This window comes from Lethenteron reissneri, chromosome 11, assembly GCF_015708825.2.
Source record: "Lethenteron reissneri isolate LAM-NWPU_2019-01 chromosome 11, ASM1570882v1, whole genome shotgun sequence".
Taxonomy (NCBI): Eukaryota; Metazoa; Chordata; class Hyperoartia; order Petromyzontiformes; family Petromyzontidae; genus Lethenteron; species Lethenteron reissneri.
This window is the reverse complement of record NC_083789.1, coordinates 2,362,506-2,389,136: the sequence shown is the minus strand read 5'-3', so window position 1 is coordinate 2,389,136 and position 26,631 is coordinate 2,362,506. Positions and strand designations below refer to the sequence as shown.

Below are 26,631 nucleotides of genomic sequence, written 5' to 3'. Positions count from 1 at the left end.
CCCACTCTCCCAGTCTCGGCGCACAGCGAGGAGCAGGCAAGAGGGTCAGGAACAGAGACAACCATCGCAACACCCGTACACCATTGCCTCCCTCAACACAACACAAAAACCCTGACAAGCAATACACGAACGACAGCGAGCTGCATCTAGATAATTTGATTGAACTAAGTAAGCTGTAAAGTTGTTGTTATTTTTTTTACAAAGGAACGCAGAACAAATAAATAGGTCCTGTAGATACGATTAATAGTAAATATCACAAACTTTGGACTGTTTTTGCAACAACTAAATACTGTACCACCGCGAAACTTTAAATGCAACGCTGCAAATAGAAGGTCTGCGTTCAAATTAGTACAACCCACGTGCTTCGAGAAGCCTAGTTTTTTTTTATAAATTAGTATTATTACAATTGTAGTGACTAAAGCCGATCATTTTGACGCCTCTGCTCGGTGGACTCTCTCGGAATCGCGAAGGGAACGAAGCAAAGGAACGACTTCACGTCTCTCGTTCAAGCCGCGGCTCCTTGAATCTGTTTCTTTTTTTGTTTGACGACCTCGTTCTGCGCCCCAGCACCTCGCTTCAGAAGGAGCTCTGCTGTGAACTATCAACATCTGGTAAGCACGTGGCTTCACTGCAGAATGCGTAGGCTGTGGCGTGTTCGGTGTTATTGGCCGTTGTGTTTGCGGAGGAATTCTTTTCAAATCACGCTACACTTACGGTGGGGATGCAGCCCTGGTGTAATGAGTGACATGCGGGACTTGCAATCGGTTCGATGTCCCGGCGCGGCAGTTGAGGCAGAGGTGCGCATTTCTTAAATCCCGCGGCCTCTGTCTGCACCAGCGGTTTAGATGGGTTCGTCACAGTTATACGTCGATTGGCGGAGTAAAGTGGGGCGACTCCCACCTCCTCCAAGATGCCTGAGCAGCGTGGAAGAGTAGGCCAAAATATCCTCTTTGTGGATGGACTCTCTAGCGGAGGCCCTTGCCGCCAGCAGTGGCGTGAACAGGACATTTCAGGGCTGCGCCTCTATACCCAGAGAGTGATACCAAATTAATATGAATCATGAGACTCAATGCACCCAGCTATCGCATTGTATTTGGTGGCACCTTGCTCGTTTGAAAACTGACGGGTCAATTGCTCTGATGTATTGGGTGATGTGCATTGTGTGCCTGGGGATTCGATCGCGTGGCGTCAGCTCGGTGGTGTGGCAATGGTCCAACCAGCGCACGACAGCCAACAAACCGTGCCCCCCATTGCCGCCTGTCATCTGGCGATGTTTTATTTACAATAAAGGAGCTAACGCAGAACACGTGCCACCGAGATCCTTTGAGCCAGGGTCGATTTGGAAAGTAATGCCTTACCCGCGAATATGTTGTGGAATGCTCTGGGACATGCCCTATCGTGCGTATGTGTGTGTAATAGTTTATAGACACTAACGGTAGTGTAGCTGCTAGCGCGCTGCGATACGAACCCTGGAGAACCGAGTTCGATTCCCGCTCACGGCCAACATCTGTGGCGAATATCTGAAGCGGTCCTAGGCCTCTCCCTAGGTCGACTGAGCCTCAAATGCGTACCTGGTGCGGTGCGCAAACATCGCCACTGGGGAGACAAAGGCGGTCGGGCGTGGTGCTGGCCGCCCACCTCCTCGTGTACCGTGCCGGCCTTCATTTGTGCTGCTCGCTAACAGCACTTGCCCCCGATAGTCTGTTAAGGCTCTACGGGAGAGCTTTGTCTTTGTTATATACAATTTTTAGTGGCTATAAAAAATACGTTGAGGAGTAATGGCAAACGGGTTAGCGCACTGCGCTGTGAGCCCTGCTACCTGAGTTTGATTCCCGGCTTTATCTGACATAAGTATCGAGTTGTATCAAAACCAGCCCTGGACCCCCACACACCAAACCTCATTGAGCGGCGTGGTGAAGTATGGTAAAAGCAAATACAATGACCAAGTTTCAAGTAAATGTGGTTTAACCAGGTAACAACACAATTCACGAGAATAGTCTAATGTGCAAGAGCGACCTGGGACATTGGTCTGCCAACAGTGGGCACCAATGGCTTTGTATAATCCCGATTGAGTAATCGGTTGTGTCATTTCGAACATGGCAAGGTTGGACCGGCACGCAAGGGCCTACTCTTGTGAATGGCGTCACGGGATCTGTAACGTCCACCGCGAAGCTGAGGGCGTGTAGTATCGTAATGGCAATTAGGCAGACCGCAGTATTAATCAGGGTGGATGCTGCAATCGAACCGCGGACTTCTGCAACAAGCGACGAGCGCGCTACCGGCTGGGCCTGTTGGCAGACCATCCAAAAGGGCTCAATATTATTATTCTTGTGAAAAGTGTGAATTTCAAATGTGGTGGTGCTGCTTATGCAATGGATGCTGCTTTCATCCCTGCCATCCATATTCACACTTCACTCTCTGGGAGCCGCTATAGTTTACAACCAAGCACGACATTGCTACTTCTCCGCAAGATATATATAGTGTGCATAATGTTAGACATATTGAGTTTTTCAATGCCCCTTGCTTTACATGTGTTTTTTGTAGTTTGCATTAAATCGTCAAAAAATAAATATACGATCTCGCGACTCGATTGATAAAATTAAAGTACCGTTAATAAACTTAAGTTGGAATGCAAAATGTGAGTGTGTACTACAGCTTTTCCTTGTCTGTGAAAAGACCTGAGATCTGCATGGGAATAATATCAGCAGCGATCTTCATTGGCAGCGGCGATGATGAGTCGTAAACGCGTTTGAGTATATTCGAGTCGATATTATCACGCGCTATGTGGTAGCAATTACACGATTATCATCACATTTCAGTGCACACACATCAACATTACTACCCAATATAACAGAGTTAACATATGACCTTGAAGTAACCGCTATTGAATGTTGACCACATTTCACTCCGCATAATCTAATTATCGTGTTTGCAGAATCCACCTTCCTGCCAAATGTACACCCCAGATGTGCATCGGATATATGTATCTGCATGTTCATAGTAACGACTGTACCTCGTTTAATAATAATGAACATTCGTTTAACCGTGAAAGCCTCGTATTTTCGAGGCAATTGAATCAGTGTCCTAATTAGGATGTTTGTCAAATTCCCTTGAACCAGAGTTCACTCTGACTGATTTGGATCCATGCTCTGACATTCTAAAGCTACCACTCACACTGGAAAACCACCACGCACATCGTGAATACTTACAGCACGAATCCTCTCCGTGGTAAATTTATCTGGCGAAGCTGCTGCTGCTGCGTTGGCAGTGGTGCACAAACAACAACAACAACAAAACTCGACACATTAGTCAACAGCCGCTGAAACGCCACCTCTACGATGGATGGACTTCCTCTTCTCGCCTTATCCTCTCTTGAGGATTCGGTGGCACCAAGCTACAGCACAACAAATACGCGGAGACAAGTTCTAAACCACCTCTCATCACAACATTGCACATAACAGCGCGAATTGTGTGCACTTAATGACATTGATGAAACGTACCGTATGTTGTTCATTAACAAGAATAACAGTTTGGCCGCGCAAGTGGGTAACGTACTATAAACGTGACAGGCTGCATCGTCTCCATCCCTCGTGGCGCTGCGATGCCACAGGTCCATCTCACGCCTGGACTCACCCCATCATCCCCCCGTGGTGGTGGTCATCCTCTCGGCCACGCGCCCTCCTTTCGCTACCAATCTCTCTTCCATCGCCCATCGGTCCTGTGTATGTTGCCTAATAACAAAGAAAAAAAGTGGCCTCTATTGGTAAGCAATGTCACGGGAAGACGAGAGTCCAATTTTACAACGCAGCCTGCAGGAAATCGCCACGCAGCTGTGTCAACACAAAGGGGCTTGTGGTGAGCAGCCATGAAGCTGTAGCGGCTTCAAATGGTAACAACAAAAATGCTAAATAGAGCTGTAGGCCAATGAATTTCAAATACGATGCATACATTATCAGACGATGATTGCTTGCATGTTTTGCCACAAGCACGTGTTGTTATCGGAGACTTGATGCCTTATAAAAGTTATCCATTTGGTGTTTGAACATCTTAACACAACTTCTTGGTTATTTCGCTAAAGTCACGTAGAATGGAAATAATAAAATAAAATAATAAAAATAAAACATATTATTATATTGTTTTATTATGTTTTATTTATTTTATTTTATTATTTCCATTCTACGTGACTTTACCGAAAGAACCAAGAAGATGAATCCCTGCAGTCACGAAAGCTTTAAATCGAAATCTTAACACAACTCATGTTTTATTGCCAGAAAGGGGTAAAACCTCTACTTATATCTTCCCTCTCCTATCATTTTTGATACTGGAAAAAAAATCTCCCTTAGACACTTCAAATGCTTCGTGAGGCAGCTTGGGCAATGTGTTTTGAACACCATCTGGAAGCCATGCCCAGAAAGCACTTGCGTAGGATGTATAACGTCCCCGTGTTCTCCCCATTCACAGTGACTCAAAGCCTCTCTCGAGATGGGAACGCTGTGCCCGTGCTCGCTGCTGCTGCTGCTGCTGCTGGTGGCCTCATTCGCAGCGACAGCTCTCGCTCAGCAGCCAGATCCTCCGCTCACATACATGGTGAGGAACCAGGCGGGTTTTAGTCATCATCACCATCATCACCATCAACCATCATCATCATCATCAACCATCATCAGCCATTGTCAATCCACTGATGGATGAGAGAGTCACCTGCAAAAACGAAACGATCTGTGATTGTACAATAGAGTGCATGTATGTATATATGTTTATACGACTGCAATGCAACGTGCCATCATTGTTTTCAAAGCCTAAGCAATCGCACCAATGCTATCACGTATCATTTTCTTCGAACAGTATACGTTTGGCCTATTCTATCCTGAAATGTGAGAAACCTCAATGTGTCAGCCACCGCTCTTAACTTGAGCAATGTTCACCGTGGAGAGCTTAGTAAATGAAGGGACCAGGGAAGAACGGTATTCATCCTGAACAATGCACAAAAATACGACCTTTGACCTCGGTTTAAACAAAGTCACGACCTACGCGTGTCACTGTGCACATCTTAATTTGAGATGTACAGCCTGCCCTGGTGGACGGAGTGCAGTACCGCAGCTCATGTCCCGAGAGAGGGGGTTGTTGGAGGGAGGAATGATGGCCGAGCTCGCTCGGGTAATGCCATTTTATTCACGCAGTCCAGAAAACAAATCACCATGAGCATAGGACTAGCTTGCACTGGCTTGCACTTAACATACGAACTTGGCCCAAAATGGTTTTTGTTCATGTAATTTAAAATATCTGATTGTGAAAGTTGGCTGGTACAGAGGGAGTACATTGCCAAATCGGCACTGTCAGGAGTTGAAAAATCTGTTTTTGCCAAAGTAGTGCAGCAGTGTATTTTTTTTCTTCTGTTTACGATTATTTGCAGATGTGCCACCAGTTCCAGTTAGAAAGTGAACTTCTTTTTTAGAAAACCGCTGAGGTGGTTCAGAGGTCAGGGTTGGCTACGCACTGCACACAATAAGTTCAACATACACACAGGGTGTCGAGCGGACACTGCTGAGACCTGGGTTTGAAAATCCAGATAACTGAGAGGACTGTATGAGCTACAATTGTTCGTTTTAAAACGTACCCCGTGACATTTATGTGAAAGGCATAAGTCCACTTATAAGGATAATACCAAAATAGTTCAACCCACAGGCTAGCTTGTACACATTCAGAAATATGCCCCCCCCCCCCTTTATGAACTTTATACTTATGGTCAAATCTCGCAGAATGCGGTCTAATAAACTGAGCAGTTATCGGCCTGAAGGGTACTTGGATGGACGACCCCCATGTATAACAGGTTGCTATAGGATACAGAGCTAGGCGATTGGCAGTGGAGCAACACCGTATTGCTGCTGCAATTGCACTTCTCTGTGTGTCCACATCTCGGCGGCCACACCTTCACCAACCCGCGCTGAACCAGAGCAGGTCAAGTAGGGTCGGAAAACCTCCCGAAACCCGCAGAGCCGTCCCGAGGGTACACGGTGAATAGGTCCGACCGCCCCGGGCCCCGCGCTTGAGAGGGGGGGCGTCAGATGATGTAACACTTCCGCTTTAGTTTGAAGGCGTTGGGGGCTTCCACGCGGTGGAGTTTGCCCCGGGCCCCGCACACCGCCCACCCCACCCCTTACGGACGGCCCTGAAGTGTAAAGAGAGGCTCTCATCCAGCAGTGGATTGACGAAGGGCTTTACACGTATTTGTACACGAATTCTCGAATGCACGTTGCATCTGCTTGCCGGAAGATACTGGAAGGAAGAACAAAAAGCTCACGTCTTGTTGGCGTGAAGTTACTCAGATTTGGGATGTAGTTTTAGTGAGTCGTCGATGTATCCACACTGGGGCTTCTGACTGACTGCACGCGCGCACATACTTGTGTTGCTGCGGCGATGCCACGTGACACAATTCTCACCTCGTTATTACGGCCATCGCGTTGGATGCGCACGCGCACGACGAAATTGTCACGGCGTTCGACACAACGTTATTTATAGCCGGTAGAGTGAACGATCTCCTGCTGCTACTGAAAAAATCCCCCCCCCCACACACATTTCGGCTGTCATCACGATAATGTATTCGATCATCATCATCATCATCAGCAGCAGCAGCCATGATCAATCCACTGCGGGATGAAGGCATCTCTCTCCGTGTTTAATTGTTGCTGCATCCTTTCGTAGTTTTGTTACAATTCTATCAAACGATCGTGGGGTTATTTTTGTTCTACCGTTCGCTGGCACACCAGGTGCTAACCACGCCGGAAAAATCACGATCCTCTCCGGGCGCATTGGTGATGCTACTTTTCATTATTCAGTCACGTGCCGTCGAGTAAAATAATCAATGAACACAAAACTCATCTCGGCCGTGTCACATGGCAAGCGGCTGCTACATTTCGAGTCATTCTAAATTTTGCCACGACGTGTGGCCCACGGGGCCGCTCACAGAGCAACGACTCAGTAGATATCTCACATTAATTGAAACCGGCCACATACTTTGCATGCCTCTATTATTATTTTTTAAAATCGTGGAGCAGCTGACGAAGTTTAATGCGGCAGTGAAATCTCTTTTGAACGCAAAGCCGGTGTACAATCGGAATAGATCCGGGTCCATTCCAGATAATAATCAGGCCTTGAGCCCGGATCGTTCTCACGTGGGTGACCATCGTTCATGAAACAGGTGCTATAGGCTGCTGTGGGCTCACGTTGCCAGCAGACAGCGGTGCGGCACAATGCCGTGTTGTACTTTACTACGATCCAACCGTCTATGCTCCCTGTCTACACCAACTCGCACGAGCCGTCAGTATGGTCAAGTAACCCCCGTGACCAGCAGCAGGGCGTGGGGAGGCCATCATCCAGCAATGGATTAAACTCGCACGCATTGTACGCGTCCAGTCGTGACTACGTACGTGTCCTTTGAACTGGGCAACCCCTCTCTGTTCATTGACACGTTGCAGTCTGGTGTACGGTGTGATAAAAGTTCTGTGCTCAGTTGTTCATTGCTCTTCGGTAAGATGAACTTCGTTTAAGTTCTTCTAAAGTTACACGAGTATGTTTAAATTATAATAATGATTCAAATGTATAATGCGCACTCCATCCTAGGATCCCAATGCGAAATGCATGAAAATCAGGAAACAAAAACAGAACCTGGGGCAACCGAGCAAACTCAAGAGGGAAGGCCACTTTAAAGAGATGGGTTTTCAAAACAGACTTCAAATTATCTACCGACTCCGATTGCCTGATGCCAAGTGGCGAGGCGTCCCGTAGCTTGGGTGCCACGTTAACAGAAGCACCGGTCGCTAAAAGAGCGGAACCTAGAGACCTGGGAGTGCTGAGCAGTGGGAGATGAGAAGATCTTAAGGACCTTGATGGAATATGTCAATGATTGCATTGTCTGTATGTGTGCTTTGTCATTGTCTAGCCTTGCTCTGAAGGGTATGAACTCGACTCCGACATGACCACTTGCAAAGGTATCGTGACTCTCGCTGTGCGGTTTTTTTCAACCACTGACATTCGGCATTCTGGTATGGAAGCCACTACCACCACCATCATCATCATTAGCATGATGATGGTGGGGCTACGGTGGAGCTGGGAGGGAGAATGAACGCAGCGCAGGCACCACATCATCTCACGTCACTGATCGAGCGCACATGAAATTAACTGCAGAGGTGCAGCCCTGCAATGTCATTGCTGGCAGAAGGGTTTCTCCGCCATAGGGATCTCTACAGAGCCCCTCTATAGGGGTATTGGCCTACTCTTCCAGGCTGGCCACACGTCTTGGAAGAAGGTTATAAGAGTACCCACATTTCACCACTCTCCACACAAACCTGCGTTGTACCACGTTGTTACTGCTGGTGGATCAGCTGTCGCACCTGCGGATTGCAAGCCCAAACGCGATAATCGCCCGCAGAATGAAGCAGTTTGTGTCTCACGGATGTATTTCTCTCTGCGCCTTTGCGGAGATTTCGAGGCGTGTTTCAAATGGCAAGCGGCCTCGTTGTCGCACGGTCACCTTGTTGGGTCCAAGCCTCGTAAACAAACACTGAGCAGTGGAATACATTATCTTATTTATCATGGAAAGCATCGAGGAGGTCAACATTTTTACTTATTTATTTACGAGAGTTCGTCGATTTTCTTCTCAGTTGTCAAAGGGAGCAATTCAATAGAACCCAACGATGGGGCAATAAATACATGCACATTGCCAGCTAAATCTTTTTTAAAATTTCGGATAAAATCAGATCAAATCATCATCGTCCATGATCAATCCACTGCTGGATGAAGGCCTCACCCAACACGCCGCTACCTCTCGCAGTTCCCCGAGCACAGCGATCCACCTGGCACCCGCGCACACACACTGCCCACTCCGCCACTCGGCTACTCGGCCACTCGGCCACTCGACGAGCCGCGAACTCCCCCCCCTCCCACCCCCTCTCCCCCCTCCCTCACCCCCCTCTCCCACCCCCCCCTCTCCCAACCCCCCTCTCCCACCCCCCCCTCTCCCAACCCCCCTCTCCCACCCCCCCCTCTCCCAACCCCCCTCTCCCACCCCCCCTCTCCCAACCCCCCTCTCCCACCCCCCCTCTCCCAACCCCCCTCTCCCAACCCTCCTCTCCCACCCCCCCCTCTCCCAACCCCCCTCTCCCACCCCCCCTCTCCCAACCCCCCTCTCCCACCCCCCCCTCTCCCAACCCCCCTCTCCCACCCCCCCCCCCTCTCCCAACCCCCCTCTCCCACCCCCCTCTCCCAACCCCCCTCTCCCACCCCCCCTCTCCCACCCCCCCTCTCCCACCCCCCCTCTCCCACCCCCCCTCTCCCACCCCCCTCTCCCACCCCCCCTCTCCCACCCCCCCTCTCCCAACCCTCCCACCCCCCTCTCCCAACCCCCCCTCTCCCACCCCCCCTCTCCCAACCCCCCTCTCCCACCCCCCCTCTCCCAACCCCCCCTCTCCCAACCCCCTCTCCCACCCCCCTCTCCCAACCCCCTCTCCCACCCCCCCTCTCCCAACCCCCCTCTCCCACCCCCTCTCCCACCCCCATCTCCCACCCCCCCTCTCCCAACCCCCTCTCCCATCCCACCCCCCTCACCCACCCCCCTCTCCCCACCCCCCCTCTCCCAACCCCCCTCTCCCACCCCCCCTCTCCCACCCCCCTCTCCACCCCCCCCTCTTCCCACCCCCCCCTCTCCCACCCCCCCTCCTCCCACCCCCCCTCTCCCAACCCCCCCTCTCCCACCCCCCCTCTCCCAACCCCCCCTCTCCCAACCCCCCTCTCCCAACCCCCCTCTCCCCCCCCCCCTCTCCCACCCCCCTCTCCCAACCCCCTCTCCCACCCCCCCCTCTCCCACCCCCCCTCTCTCCCACCCCCCCTCTCCCAACCCCCCTCTCCCACCCCCCCTCTCCCACCCCCCCTCTCCCACCCCCCCCCTCTCCCACCCCCCCTCTCCACCCCCTCCCACCCCCCCTCTCCCACCCCCCCCCTCTCCCACCCCCCCTCTCCCACCCCCCTCTCCCAACCCCCCTCTCCCACCCCCCTCTCCCACCCCCCCTCTCCCACCCCCCCTCTCCCAACCCCCCTCTCCCACCCCCCTCTCCCAACCCCCCTCTCCCACCCCCCCCCCTCTCCCACCCCCCTCTCCCACCCCCCCTCTCCCAACCCCCCTCTCCCACCCCCCCCCTCTCCCACCCCCCTCTCCCAACCCCCCTCTCCCACCCCCCCCTCTCCCACCCCCCCCTCTCCCACCCCCCCTCTCCCACCCCCCTCTCCCACACCCCTCTCCCAACCCCCCTCTCCCACCCCCCCTCTCCCACCCCCCCTCTCCCACCCCCCCTCTCCCAACCCCCCTCTCCCACCCCCCCCCTCTCCCACCCCCCCCTCTCCCACCCCTCCTCTCCCAACCCCCCTCTCCCACCCCCCCTCTCCCACCCCCCTCTCCCACCCCCCCCTCTCCCAACCCCCCTCTCCCACCCCCCCCTCTCCCACCCCCCCCCTCTCCCAACCCCCCTCTCCCACCCCCCCCCCTCTCCCACCCCCCCTCTCCCAACCCCCCTCTCCCACCCCACTCTCCCACCCCCCCCTCTCCCACCCCCCCTCTCCCACCCCCCCTCTCCCACCCCCCCTCTCCCAACCCCCCTCTCCCACCCCCCTCTCCCACCCCCCCCCTCTCCCAACCCCCCTCTCCCACCCCCCTCTCCCACCCCCCTCTCCCACCCCACCTCTCCCAACCCCCCTCTGCTCCCCCCTCTCTCACCCCCGCCCACCCCCTCTCCCAACCTCTCCCACCCCCCCTCTCCCAACCCTCCTCTCCCCCCTCTCCCATCCCCTCCCCCACTCCCACCCCCTCTCCCACCCCCCCCTCTTCCACACTCCCTCCCACCCCCCCCCTCTCTCCCCCCCCACCCACCTCTCCCACCCCCCTCTCCCAACCCCCCTCTCTCAAACCCCCCCCCCCCCCCGCGGCACCCTCGCGCTCAGACATTAACGAGTGCGACACCATCCCGGACGCGTGCAAGGGCGACATGAAGTGCGTGAACCACTACGGGGGCTACCTCTGCCTGCCGCGCTCCGCCACCTTCGTGGTCACCAACAGCTTCGGCGGCTCCGGTGGCAGCAGCGCCGGTGGCAGCAGCGCCGGTAGCAGCAGCCAGCCTGCCGCCCGTGAGACCTCGTCCCAGGTGGCGCCGCCGTTGCCGGGCGTCCGTCAGCCCGGAGGAGGAGGAGGGGGAGGAGGAGGGGGAGCGGCCGTTCGTCTCGGAGCGTCGCCGCCGAATCGCGGCCCCCAGCCGCCCGTGCCCGGCCACCGCGTAGCGGCGTCCAACCCGGGCGCGGGCAGCGCGGGCGGCGTGGGGCTACCCTCCTGCCCGCTGGGCTACACGCGGGACACCAGGAGCCAGTGCGTGGGTGAGTGCCCCGAGTGTTGGCGCTGCGGTGGCGGGGAGACGGTAACTACCTCGCCAGGTGTGCAGGAGGTGGTGGGGTTCGATCCCGGTCCTGACGCCTGCTGCTGTTTATTTGGGAATTTATTCTCCCCGTGGACACGTGGGTTTTTCTCCGGGTCCTCCGGTTTCCCCCTTCACATTGAGGATCAAAATGCGTCCATTTGGCTGAGTGTTCGGCTGCTGTACATTTCCACATGATAAGCCACTTTGTTGGGCTATCATGTGTGATAGTCAGGTCGCTTCTAAAAAAGATCAATATAGCTCAAGTGGGCCTTACCTGGTAAAACCAAAAAGTTCAAAGTCGGGCCCTGTCCGTGGTGTCGTTCCTGCATTGCCCCTTGCTGAGACCGTTCTTCTCCCTTTTCCTCTGCAGATTTAAGCGAGAGCTCGGTTCGCGTCATCCCTCGAGTCCACTCTGTGTGTGTGGGCGTGGGTGTTGTGGTGAGCGGTAGTGTAGCGGTTAGCGCTACGCTGCGCTATGAACCCGGCGACCCGAGTTCGACTCCCACTCACGGCCAACACCAGTGACGATTATCTGAACCGGTCCTGGGCCTCTCCTAGATCGACTCAGCCTCAAATGAGTACCTGGTGCGGTGGGTAAACATCGACACTGGGGAGACAAAGGCGGTCGGGCGTGGTACTGGCCACCCACCCCCTCGTGTACCGTTATGGCCTTTATAGGTGCTCGCTAACAGCACTTGCCCCTACAGTTTGTTAAGGCTATACGGGGGATCTTTTATTTGTAGTCACACTTCGCGCGAACTGCCGTGGATGAGATGGCGTGGACCGCGTGTCGAGTTGTCGGTGCTCGTCACAACGCCCCCCCCCCCCTGCGACCCGCGACATAAAATCCCGAACCCCCCCCCCGCCCCCCCCCCCCCCGCCATAGTGCGCGCTCTGTCTACCGCGAAATCTCCAGTGTGTAGTCTTTCGTACGGAACAGTGGCACTGCGGCCGCATGAACGACCCCGTGATTCCCATCATCAGCCACGATCTATCGTCAGAGCCGTGATCAAGTCCACGCACCTCCGATTGGCACGTTACGCTACGTACGGTGCGAAAGAAGTTCAACGCACGTGCAGACATGCTGCTGGATGAACGCCTCTCTCAGCCACCACCGCGCAATAATCGTCCTGTCACTCCCACGCGAGCTCATCTCATTGCTCCACCACCCCCCCAAGTAGGTTTGATTCTTGGCCGTGAATGCGCGCCCCGTTTGGATTTCTAACCCCCCCCCCCCACGCTCTGGGTTCCTCGCTGCCGCCCGCGTGAATGCTCCCCAAGTCACCCCCATCCGCAACTGGGTGAGCTTTATGCTTGCCGCACCACCACTTCCCTGCCTGTTGCCTCGCCAGCATTCACAGTGCGCCCACCGACGGCGTTCGGGGAAATAATTTGCGCGTGTGAAAGGAGGATCTTTGTGGACGTATGGCACACACACACACACGCACACAGACACACACACACACAGACACACACACACACGCGCGCGCGTGCACGTATCGCCCGCGCGTGCTTCTTGTGTGTGCGCGCGCACGCACGTGCGTGTGTGTGCGTGTGTGTGTGGTTGGGGGTCACTCTGCTGGGTACGCTTGCGGGCAGCCCTCGGCCGGGGTTTGCGTCGAGGCGCACGAGGCGCGTTTGGTGGCCGTCCAGCCCCTCCACGGCCCCCAGCGCCGCCTCCCCCCGCCCCAGACAATGCGGGGCATTTAGCGCAGCAGCGGTCACCGACCGAGGGTTGCGTGCCCCAGATGGAGCCCCGCGCGTGGCGAGCGGCCAGCGCGCACGCTGCGGGCAGCGCACCCCTCCCGTACGTGCGGGTCCGCGCGTGGCGCCCGCGCGGTTGGTGGTTAGTAGTGGTGGTTGGTTGGTGGTGGTGGTGGTTGTTGTTGTTGGTCTTGCGTTAGCAGCTGGGCGGGGACCCTGGCCTACGTGTGAGCCGCTGCCACGGCGCGCCAGCCGTCGTTGTGTAACGCGGAGTCACCGTGGCGGCTGCCACCACCCCCCCGCCTGACCCACGTGCAGCAGCGGGGAGCTGAGAAATGAGCGCGCCGTATACAAGCACAGTTCTGATATAAGCAACACGCGCTTACTTTGCGCAGGTGGTGGGGATGGGGGAGGCAAAAGGTTAATTCTGATACAAGCACTATGTTGGTTATAAGCACACGAGTATATGTCAGCTTCTTATTCCAGCTCAAGGAGGAGATCGTTTTGCACGGAAGATTTGCGAGTTGAATTTGGAAACATTCAGCACGTGTCGGTCTGGTTGATTTAGGAAAACGACTCCCCATTATTTCGACTGCTGCTCCGGGATTTGGAATCTAACCGGCGACCTTTGGGTCGTTGTCGGTTCAGTGTATTGCTGCACCATTGTTCATAATACAGGTTTTCTTTTGGGTTAGATCGCGTAAATGTGTCGTTAAACCCGCCACCACCCAACACAATCATGATGATATTGGTCGCGAAAGCCCACGACTATTGTTATTATTGTTTACCGTTGTTGTTGTTGCTGCTGTAGTTACAGAAGTTCACTATATCTTTCTCTTCATGCCAGGCGCCGTATTACGACATGCTGGGGTCCTCAGCTATGTGAAGTTTCGGAGGCCCCCATTGCATTACCATGAAAAGTGTTGCTCTAACAGAAAATATCAGCTTAATATTTGTATATATATCGGCGAATGTGCAACAGAATGTGAGTTTGTTGTCCTTCCCCGCACCTCCAATTAGCACGGCTACGTACGGTGCGACAGAAGTTCAACATACACACGTAACACTTGAAACGTTGTATTAATTATATACTTCGATTTATAGCTTTCGTGACTGCAGGGATTCATCTTCTTGGTTCTTTCGGTAAAGTCACGTAGAATGTAAATAATAAAATAATAATAAATAAAACATAATAAAATAATTCTCACGACGTTTCGGCCACAACGTATTTAGAGGCCCCCTCATAACGTGAGGACAAGTGAGCTCTGCAGTAGCTCACTTCGCTCGTGCCTAAGTTCGGCACCGCAGTCCCGTGCGTCCACGCGTTGGTATCGTGCGGTGAGTCTGAGCGAGCCGTGACCTTTTGCCGCGTGCGTGTGCGTGAGACAGACGTGGATGAGTGCGCGACCAGCACACACCGCTGTCGGCCCAACCAGGTTTGCACCAACGCGCCCGGCAGCTACACGTGCCGCTGCCCGGAGGGATACCAGATGGTGGCGGGCCAGTGCGTGGGTAAGTCTGGGGGGTCACGGTGGCGAGATGTTAACTACCTCGCCTGGTATACAGGAGGTCGTGGGTTAGATCCCGATCCCGACCCTGACGCCTGCTGCTGTGTATTTGGAGTTTGCATGTTATCTCTCTCTCTCTCTCTCCCCGTGGTCGCGTTGTATTTTCTGCAGTTTCTCTGGTTTTTCCCTCTATATTTAGAATCAAGCATTCAGAGTATTTTGGCTGCTATAAATTCCCACACGATGATAAGCCGCTTCGTTGCGCTATCATTTGAGATAACCAGGTCGCTTCTGAAAACAGCTCGACAGCTCAGTGGGCCTTAGCTGGTAAAATATAAAAAGCCAGTAGGACATAGTTAAGTCTGTGTAAGACCATGAGCCGCGCCCATGCGAAGGCACCCAGCCGGAGCAGAGTACTCGGTGACTAAAATAAACTAAGCAGCCAAATACTCTAAAAGTGTGCTGGTGTTACGGTCCAAATGGGGGGGGGAGGGGGGTTACGTTTGAATAGTTCGAGGTGGGATGGGATGCACTGCCGCTTTGAGTTGCTGAGGCATGCAAGCGCCACGTGCACGCAAAGTTTATTGTCACGACGGAAGGAGGAGGGCACCGCTCGAAAAAGAGAAATATTTGTTCCCGATTTTGAGATTTAAGCCCAAAAACGAAACTAAATCTGATCGAGTCTTACACGCGACGTCACGTGGCATCACGCCACTTTTGCTAGCACGAAGACACCTTGAAGTACGATCTTTACGTCTGGAAAAAAATGTGTGGCTGTTCCCATCTCTTCTTCAATCACATTGGGTTTTTGTATTATTTATTGTTGTCACTTTCAGACCCGTCCCGACTGGACATCAGTCTTAAATAAAATATTCTGATTTCGCCCAAAAATCCTGTGGAGGAGTTTTGTAGGACGCCCTCTAGTGGCCGGGCCCTCTTCAACGGCAGTGACGCGGGCGAAGATTGAACTCGCCGTCCGTACCTTTGGAGGATTACAATCAGTGACGGATTCTCCTCGTAGCAAAAGTAGCTACATATGCTACGGGCCCCGCACTTTCAATGGCCACGTGATAAATGCTTTCAAGCTATCAATTCCTATTCTTGGTAAAGTCACGTAGAAAGGAAATAATAAAATAATATAAACCAATAAAAACATTATTGCTGTGGATTTCACACCTGATGATGATTGCTTGTGTTGCCGTCGACGAAAAGTCGTGAGAATTGTTATTGTTTAATATTTCTATTATTTTATTATTTCCCTTCTACGTGACTTTACCGAAAGAACCAAGAATATGAATCCCTGCAGTCACGAAAGCTTTAAATAAAAAGCTATCAATTCCTGTTCAGTGATTTTGCACTTGCTCTATTACTATAGTACTATACTATACTGCCTTCAACTTTTATGAACGGCTGGGTGTTTAAGGTTAGCGTTTTGTCGCATTATCTGGCTGTATAACAAATGAAAAAATAGAATTACTTTATTACGCAAGTAAAAAATATATATTTTAATATTCATGTTTTTTTTTTATTTATGGCCCCTTTATAACATATGCTACAGGCCCCGCACTAGCTTAATTCGGCACTGATTACAATGTCATTGATTTTTAGTAACATCGTCAAATGCGCGTAAACTAAAAATTCGCCTCGCACAAAGAAGCAACGATGAAGTTTCATGGCCCTAAGCTGAGTAATGTTTGTGCCGATGCACAGTGACGCGAATGATTGAGGGCCGTACACAGCCCGCTGGAATTTTTTGAAATAACGCAACGGCGAAATCGATAAATCACTCCACTAGGAAATGTATACTGCATAAAAAACGATATAAATTAACTTTTACAAATTATTTGCACATGTTCCCTCTGTGCATATGAACTACCTCCACGCCAGGTGTGTATTTTGTTAGGCATTTGAATCAGGATAAACATAGGAAACAGTGATGGCTTTCAACAAAGCCAAGTCCTGTATTTCTCCCTGCTCTTGGAAAACACGGAAATACCACAAGATGTTAAAACGGAGCTGTCAATTCCTCCGCTGGGGACTACAGCAGAAGTCATTGTATGATCGTGACCGTCTCTGTGTCTGTGACTTTGTCTGTGGGTGACAAGTGCTACAAATGTGTATTTTCCATCACTCCCTGAGAAATTAAGATCCATGGAAATTGCAAACATTAGTCTGAGAAAATATACACATGATCTAAATGTGTACACTACGCAGTGGTTTGTCCACCCTACTGACCTGGGTTCAACTCCCAAACGTGGCTCACATCAGCGGCGAGGTGATATCCGAAACGCCCCTTTACCAACCCGCACTGACCAGCGTGGTGAAGTATGGTCAAACAAACTCCATGACTGGCACGGTCTTGAGGAGATCTTTATCCAGCAGCGGATTGAAACGGAGCTGTAAATTAATTGTCATGCGTAACTTATTGTACAGTGATTGTCCCTTTTTTAATAATTATGTACCACTTTCCATTTTATTCACGACACACACGCAAGTCGATTGCATACCTCAGTTGACAGCCGTTTCAATGCGGGCAACAACACAAAAAGTCGACTTGTTTGTGTGTCTCCCTTGTGATGGGACTTTGTAGAATGAGCATTGAGATGTATAAGGGGCACGGGGTGACCAATAAGGTCTGAATTGGTCTATAATAAGGTAGGGCACTGATAAGGGGTTAGTGGTATGCTAATGGAACTTCCATTATCGGGGGAGGGGACGGGAGCTATCACTCTCTCTGCCACCCTCTCTCCTTCCCTCCCCCTTTGTTCCGCCACTGTTCCCCAACAACACGAAACGAGGAGCTTCTCCAATCCAGCTCCGCGCAGAAGCCCCCACCGCGGACGCGAAACGTCGGACGTCGCGCGGCGCGAACAACGACGACGACGCGCCGCGTGACCTCGTAGAAGAAGGAGGAGAATTTCTTCTTCACCAAAGTCAAACTAAAAATCGCCGCGATAACGAAGCGTCGCGGACACGGAGTTTCGTCGCGGCTGTTGAGATGGCGCGCGTGTGCGGGCCGCCTTCTGTGCTGGTGCAGATATTGACGAGTGCCGCTACGGGATGTGCGCCCAGGCCTGTGTGAACACGCAGGGCTCCTACACGTGCCAGTGCAGCCCGGGCTACGTGCTCTCCTCCAACAACCGCTCCTGCGAGGGTCAGTGGTTGGCAGACAGAGGGGGTGGGGACGCCCCTGTTGGGTCCCCACCCCCACGCTACGGCCGAGCTGGGTTCGGCAAGTTGGACGCGAGTCGTCCGATATAGGCAGCGGGGAAGCTGCCGTGGTGCGATGGTTCAGCGCACTGGACGTGTGTCCGCAGATATGGCCAATCGATAATAGTCTGAGCTGAGCTAAAGATATCTCGTGGTTCTTTTAAATGTGCTGTAACTCAACGCGTTTTTTTTAACCCAACAACGTGCCTTTTTGTGTTTAGCTTGTTGTCCTATCCCCTGCACCTCCGATCGGCACGGTCGGCTACGTACGGTGCGAAAGAAGTTCAAGACACACACAATGTGTTTAGTCACGTCATTGTGCTTCGGCGTTAAAACATTTACGCGAGTAAACAGCCCTGCAGGGGATAGACATTGGGAGTCGCCTCTTGACGTTGATTCCGAGGGCCGCTACCCACCGCCCGAGTGTGGTTATTCCTCCCTCTGAGTTGTCACGAACAATGCTTCACCTGTACTGATTGGGGTTTTCCCCTTTTTTTGGCAACAAAACTGACACCTTTTGCAAGGAATCATGCTTACATTAACCACAATACTTGCAGTCAAATGCAAACAAAAAACAATACTCTGATAATTTATGCATTGTCTTTGAAACTGATTGGTCCACACCAGAGACAGCTTTCTTTAGAGCCTAGTCTCATATGGTGTTCGACCAGATGACGCCCAAAGGCGCACAGTTCAAAGACAACACACTACCAGTGTAATGAGGTGTCAGTTTTGTTGCCAGAAAAACGGGGAAAACCCCTATCAGTATATTTTGGTACTGGCAAAGGAGGTCCCATGATGTGAATGCTTCACCTGATAACATCATCGAGCTTTTCTCCATACCTGAGATGAAACAATTAACGAATGGGCTCAACGCTTTCCTTCCAACCCCCCCCCACCCACCCCCCTGCTCCACCCCTGCCAGATGTGGATGAGTGTGTGGAGGGCAGCCCGTGCAGCCAGCTCTGCTTCAACACCTACGGCTCTTTCCTTTGTCGCTGCTCCCCTGGCTTTGTGTTAAACGGCGACGGATTAACCTGCAAAGGTAACCGCCGCTTTGTGCTTCCGCTCATCACCTACACCAGGGGTCGGCAACCAAAATAACAAGAAGAGCCATTTCTTTCCAATTCGGTACAAAATTCAGTATTTCAAGAGCCGCAATGCATCTATGTACATACGTACATATCGTCAAGAAGCAGCCCGTAAAGAGCCGCATGTGGCTCCGGAGCCGTAGGTTGCCGACCCCTGACCTAGACGCTTACAAAACGCGGCCACGCGCAGTGCAAGCGCCGCGCCGCACACGCTCGGGGCATAACCATGAAGGCCACGGTCCACTCGGGCAATTTAAGGGCAATGTCGTTGTCGGTGATTGTCCCGAGCAGCGCATGAACCGTGCGTGACCGCAGGTCAACTCTCGAGTTTGCACCTGGTTGAACAGATAAGCTTGAGCACGTAACTACGGGAAACTTCCCAATCAGAATCTTTATTTAGACCGGAGGAACCCGATGAGCCACGGAGCTCTTGTTAACCCAAGCGGCCTCTGGCTTGAGCTCGCCCGAGAGGCCGAGCACTCGCTCGGCACTCGCTCGGCACCGCCCCAGCGCCGGCTTGTTTGACCTGCGCCGGAACTTCGCACCCTACCAGATGTGGACGAATGCAGCTACTCCGACTACCTGTGCCAGTACCGCTGCAACAACGACGCGGGCTCCTACTCCTGCAGCTGCCCCGGCGGGTACCAGCTTCAGACGGACAACGGGAGTTGCCGCGGTATGGGCGGGTGACACGGCACGGGACAAACTCATTGAACTAAACTTTTTATTTTATTTTACCAGGAAAGGCCCACTGAGCTTTGCGGTTATTATTTTTTTTAGAAACGACCTGGCCACAAATGAGAGCTGAACGAAGTGGCTTATCATCACGTGGACATTTATAGCAACCCAAATACTCTAAATGCGTGATGTTGATTCTAAATGTGGAGGGCAAAACCGGAGGAACCGGAGGAAATATCCACGGGAGAACATGCAGACTCCGAATATAGAGCAGCAGGCGTCAGGGTCGCGATCAAACCCACGGCCTCCTGTATACCAGGCGAGGTAGTTAACATCGTTTAGCCACCGTGATGATGATGAGAGAGAGACATGCAATCTCGAAACATACAGCAGGTGTCAAGGGTCGGGATCAAACCCACGGCCTCCTGCATACCAGGTAAGGTAGTTAACATCGCCTAGCCACCGTGATGATGATGAGGGAGACACTGCAAACTCCAAATATAGAGTAGGCGTCAGGGTCGCGATCGAACCCACGACCTCCTGTATACCAGGCGAGGTCATTAACATCGCTTAGCCACCGTGATGATGATAAGAGAGACACTGCAAACTCCAAATATAGAGTAGGCGTCAGGGTCGCGATCGAACCCACGACCTCTTGTACACCAGGCGAGGTAGTTAACATCTCCTAGCCACCGTGATGATGAGAGAGACACGCAAACTCCAAATACACAGCAGGTGTTCAGGGTCGGGATCGAACCCACGACCTCCTGTACACCAGGCGAGGTAGTTAACATCTCCTAGCCACCGTGAGAGCTACAGTCGCCTCACTCTACCCGTCTATTTTGGGCACTGCCGATTCTCGGGAGACACCTCCGTGAAGACTTGACGACCACCCTGTCGGATGCTCTCTCTGAAACGCCGCCGTCTCGACCGCAGATGTCGATGAGTGCGCGACGAACTCGCACAACTGCACGGAGCGTGAGAACTGCTACAACGTCTTCGGTGGCTACAAGTGCCTGGAGAAGGTGCAGTGCGAGGAGCCGTACACGCAGGCTGGCGAGGAGTGAGTCTGCCTCGCACCGGAGTACACAACACCGGACTGCCGTGTGCGTGGTCACATACCCAAGTGTGTGTGTGTGTGTAGAACTTCTTTCGCACCGTACGCAGATAATCGGAGGTGCGGGGCAAGGACATGAAGTAATGATAGCGTGACGATACCAGAGACCCCTACTTATATTTCTGGGCATACAAGGGAACGAAGGGAATGTGTTGGCAGTGGTTCATAAGCATACATCTTTAAAAAAGGCATTTTATTCAGTACTTTTATATTACCAGATAAGGCCCAGTGAGCGATACAGCTCTTTTTCAGAAACGACCTGGCCACAAAAGATAGCTCAATGAAGTGGCTTATCACGTGGACATTGTAAACAGGGACTCCTCTACTTACGAACGAGGAAGGATCCAGAGGTTCTGTTCGTCAGTCGATTTGTTCGTAAGTCCAACTTTACTCCTGTCGATTCCAAACTACGACGTGTACACTAAACACGGGGGAATGGCTTTAAAAGTTGTACAATATCCTGTAGATGTAGATGCCACCGGCTCTTCGCGTTCTGCAGATGTAGATGCCACCACCGCCATCCATTGTGTGCTGCGGTTGAACTTTACGACTTTCGGTCCGAACGGGCAACTGGACGTACGGACAGGTTTGTTCGTACCTCTGAAAGTTCGTGAGTAGAATGTTCGTAAGTAGAGGAGGAGGAGTCCCTGTAGCAGCCCAAACACTCTAAACGCGTGACGTTGTTGATTTGCCACGGACGCTGGGCTAACATTTAAGGCAATGGCTCTCTGGTCATGTTTACACAACGCCAAGAGACCCATTACCTAAATTATTAATCAATTACGTGAAAAAAAACATTCACAAGGCAGTGTTAGATTGATATCTCAACCAGTCTTTTTCAGAGTACTTGACGGAATTGTGATTACGGCATTTTTATAGTTAATCGAATTACTTCATTATTTCCAGTGTAATTGGCAGCATGTGCATTCTAAGCATTATAGATCGTAAAGTCCCAACGATAGGAGGATAAATGACAGGCATATGTTGAATAACCTGCGGTTAAATAACGTTCCAGTAACCTTAATTTATACTAGAAGCACTGCAAACCGCAACGAATACGATGAAGCTGCAAAACGCTGGTCACGAATTTGCCACGATCGCCACATCGTACAACGCGATATTTTGTGCGCGTCGCTAAAACGTCTCATCCCGAGAGCAATCGTGGCCGAGGCACGTTCCCTAACGAATCGCCGTCTTCCTGCCTTGCCTGCGTCTCCCCGCTCTTCGCGACGACGACGACGACGTGGCCACCTCCGCCCCTCGCCAGCCGTTGCGTGTGCCCCAGCGAGAAGAACACGTGCATCAACAAGCCGTACACCGTCCTCTACAAGCACATGCACCTGCGGTCGGAGCGCTCTGTGCCCACCGACATCTTCCAGATGCAGGCCACGACGCGCTACCCCGGCGCCTACTACACCTTCTTCATTCGCGCCGGCAACGACCAGAGGGAGTTCTTCATGAGGGTACATCATACGGACCGTCTCGTAGACGAGCACAAGTACTGTGGAGCAGATATGACCGGCGCAATATGCCGTTACCCAACTTTCAAGTCGAATTGACCGATAGATCAGCATTGCCGTGTGCGTGGCCAAATACCCAAGTGTGTGTGTGTATGTTGAACTTCGTTCTCACCGTACGTAGCTAATCGGAGGTGCGGGGGAAGGACACCAAATGATGATAGATAGCGTGACGAGCCCAGAGACCCCTACTTACATTTCTGGGCATACAAGGAAATGAAGGGAATGTGTTAGCAGTGGTTCATAAGCATACATATTTAAATAACGCATTTTATCAACTATTTTTTTTATTTTACTAGATAAGGCCCACTGAGCTATATAGCTCTATTTCAGAAGCGACCTGGCTATCACAAATGATAGCTCAACGAAGTGGCTCATCATCACGTGGAAATGTATAATAGTCGCCAAATATTCTAAACGCGTGATGTTGATTCCAAATGTGGATTGAAAAACCGGAGGACCTGGAGAAACATACAAACTCCAAATACAGCAGCAGGCGTCAGGGTCGGGATCGAACCCACGACCTCCTGCATACCAGGCAAGGTAGTTAACACCTCGCCCACGGCCTGTAGGTGAGCACAATATAGTATATCTAACCGTCGCAATATGCTGTTCCCAACTTCCGAGTCCGATGGACTGATAGACCAGTTTTTTTCGGCGGGAACATCTTCAAGGAAGAATTCAACCAAAGCTCTTGCACATATATACCGAGACTGCATGTCCTTAGACTTTAAAATCATAGCGAGGCACACCGTCATAGCACACTGGTCAAATCACTGCATCTATGTTGCTTGAAAACATAAAATGTGATATCCTTAGAATGTATGTTGAACTCATTTCGCACCGCAAGTAGCCACTGTGATAATCGGAGGCGCGGAATATCGTGAATAAGTTATTGACAATAAATGTTAAGACTTTTCCTAAACCAAGCTTCGAATTTGGGTCAGACAGCCTTGGACGCAGAGCCGAGAAACATGCATACCAATTGCGCTATTCTTATTGCGCAGGTTATACCTTCCTTAAACCTAAATAATCGCTTGTCCTCATTGCTTCCCTGGGCCCACGCCGCGTGTGCGTGCTTGTCGTGTGAGCAGCCCCTGGGCCCAGCGAGCGCCATGCTGGTGCTGGTCAAGCAGCTGCAGGGCCCACGGGAGGTCGTGCTGGACCTGGAGATGATCACCGTCAACCCGGCGCTCAACTACCACGGCACCTCCGTCATCCAGCTCAAGATATTCGTGTCGGAACACAACTTCTGAACGCCGCGTTTCGCGCCGGCGAGCGCGTAAAAAAAAGATTTATATTGTTCCTCCGCGGATTTAACAATCAGCAAGATTCGCATAAAACGATTAGTTATTTTGGTTCTGGGGAATACACCGACAATTCATGTAGTTTTTGGGGTTTATTATTTTTTCACCAACAAATCCATTGTTGCTTTTTTAAAATGTTTAGTTTCTCATGCGCCTCCTTCTCAAATGCATGCTGTAGAGACTCGCTTGTGTCCAGAGTTATTAAATATAATTTCGAAGCTTATAGAATATGGAACGTGTTAATGTGTGCGCAACAACTGACGCAGGACATCGGTTCACTGAATTATCAAGGGTTTACAGAGCGCGTCGCTGCTAACGGTTCAAGGGGCAGCACACTGAACTCACAATCCAGACTTTTCCAGTTCCACTTAATTTCCCGGTGCAGCAGTTAAGACAATGGGACCGCGTCTAAATCTCCACCTCCGTCCACCCAGCCACGTGCACGCCGCTGTCAGTCGATCGGCAGGCCGCGTGCGGTAGGGTCGAAGCGCGGCTACTCCCACCTCTTCCGAGACTTCTGGCCAGTGCGGAAGAGTAGGCCAAATACCCTCGATGGATGCTCCCTTTATTGGAGGCCCCATCTTCACAGCAGTGGTGCGAGCGATAAATTACCGCGCTGCGCTTTTACTGTCGTCTACCGCAGTACAATACAATGTAGCTTAACAGATGCAAAAACTTGCATTCTCATCAGATGCCCCGATCATTCTTATGTCCATCTTCTATCAGTGTTGAGCATTTCACCTGCAGAACAGGCAGGATGGATGTACAGGGGTTCAAAGGCTCTTTATTTTTGCCGCCAGGGAGAAATTAAAAGAAAACTAGCGCATTGCAGTCGAAGCTATCACAATTGACGACTGCACGATTTTAAACTGCATGCGTATTATACATACACGATTTATTTGGTATAAAATGCATTGGTTGATAGGCCTTCGAGATCAAATATTTCTCAACGACACATATAGAACAGAGGAGAAATGCAACAATGTACTCTGGATGATACTGTATATAGAGGTAACCCCCCGTTTAGCCTTTCGATTTTTTGATCATCATCACGATCCATAGGCAGGTAGCCGGTAGTGGTTGTCCACATTTGTTTCCACTTTCCTGTCTTGTGCCAATATGCTCTGAATGTCATGAAGCTATTATCTGTTAGGCATTACATCTGGCACAACACACGCACACGAGAGGGCGGTGCGAGTGAGCGAGCACGCGGCCAGCACCAGAGCAGATGTCTATACACGGTGCCAGGTACTCATTCTAGGGTTGACGTGACACGACCACGCATAGATAATAAGTTCAGCAGATCTGGCAGCAGCCTCCATCCAGAGACTGTCGTTGACCAAGGACAATGGGGATTGCAAGTTGCCGCTTCACAGCCCTGTCAATGAGTTTTATGTTCACCAACAATAAACAGGTTTTTAAATCGGTTTACCACGTAGGCTTTCGCGACCAATATTATTATCCATAATAGTTTTTTTGGGGGGTGAGATCGCGTAGACATAAATGTGTCGTTAAACCCGCCACCAACCGACACAGACAATTCGTAAGGTTTGTCACGCACATCGGTGTGTTGGAGAGTAAATCCACAATTGTAAATATTGTCGATTTACTCTCCAACACACCGGTGTGCTCTATTAGTAACGAATTGGCACGTTTTGTTTAAGTGACAAACCTTACTTATTGGCTGTGTCGGTTGGTGGCGGGTTTAACGACACATTTATATTTAAATGATTTGAATAAATATATCTGATACGAAGCATCATCATCAATTCTCATCGTTATAATTAGCCCTTGTCTATCCACTGGTGGATTGATGACTCCCGACACCATCGCCATCCCTCACGATCTTGTTAGTCCACAATCCACCTCATTGCACGTGAGCTGAAACTGACGTAAAAACAATAATGAATGATCCTTAGAGTTGACATTATTTCCATATTAGGTGCCAATTATTCTTGTCATGTACTCGGTATTGTATCCAGCAAGATACTCTACCAAGTGATCTTCTCAATAGCAAATAAATATTCTCATTACCAAATAACCACGCCTTTTGGCGTCCTCTGGTCTGACACCGTTTGAGACGAGGCTCAAAAGAATGCTGTCTCTGGTGTGGACCAATCAGTTTCAAAGACAATGCATATATTATCAGAGTATGTTTTTTGTTTGCATTCTGACCACAAGCATTGTGGTTAATACAGACATGATTCCTTGTAAAAAAAGGTTTCAGTTTGGTGTTTTAACATCTTAACACCTGTTTTGTTGCCAGAAAAAAGGGGAAAAACCTATTATCATACCAAATAACTGGTTCAGCAAAATGGTTGGCATGAGTGGTGTATAATCAGGGAGGGCTATTCAATATCGGTAATCAGTTAATATAATTTTGCATGCTTCACGTGTACTTTTAAAATGTATTGTAATGCTATAATTCATGCGCGGTACAAAGTGCAACGTTGAAAAAATTGTGTTTTACAATAAGTTAGCTGCCTTGCATTGCTCATTTGCTATGCAATTGAATGTAGAGGATTTCTTTTGTACGAAATTTAATGTACGCTTGCATGTGCTACAAAATACTTTGCTGCAAGTTTACGTGCGATAGAAAACAAAAAAAATCTACTGTTACATAATGGAAGCTTGTGTTGTGAATTTCAATAAATAAAGCATTTCAATATCAAACAGCACATAAGTCAGGATCCGTCAACTTAGGAAACCAAAGCGACTGGTTTCTTGAAGGCCATTACACGAAGATTCTCGGCAGACACCGTTTATATGCCTTGCGCATCGTGTTCGTAGCATGGCTATCCAACCAAAATTATTACATTCTCAAAGTTGGAATGTGCTGAATTAAGTGGCACACTATTTGCCTTATTTATAAATGTTAAATGGTCTTTAACATTAAGATGAAAAAATGAGCATCGATAATCACGGTATGACGATATGAGCAAAATGGCAAATACAATTATCGTTGGTCTTATATCGTAAAATATATAGCAGTATCACCATGTAGCCTATATTTATGCCCATATGTAATTCCACTGATTGGTGAAGA

The 26,631-nt window shown here is 50.9% G+C and overlaps 1 protein-coding gene across 1 annotated transcript; it reads left to right on the top strand.

The window, feature by feature from the left end:
• On the top strand, nucleotides 1–26,260 carry EFEMP2 (EGF containing fibulin extracellular matrix protein 2). The gene is made up of 11 exons (XM_061549773.1): nucleotides 1–611; nucleotides 4,462–4,587; nucleotides 7,937–7,985; nucleotides 10,987–11,412; nucleotides 14,547–14,669; nucleotides 17,703–17,819; nucleotides 18,801–18,920; nucleotides 19,520–19,642; nucleotides 20,581–20,707; nucleotides 22,029–22,224; nucleotides 23,373–26,260. The coding sequence occupies exons 2-11, from the start codon at nucleotides 4,483–4,485 to the stop codon at nucleotides 23,532–23,534; spliced, it is 1,548 nt and encodes a 515-aa protein (XP_061405757.1). The 5' UTR covers nucleotides 1–611; nucleotides 4,462–4,482; the 3' UTR covers nucleotides 23,535–26,260.
• The last annotated feature ends 371 nt before the right edge of the window (nucleotides 26,261–26,631 follow it).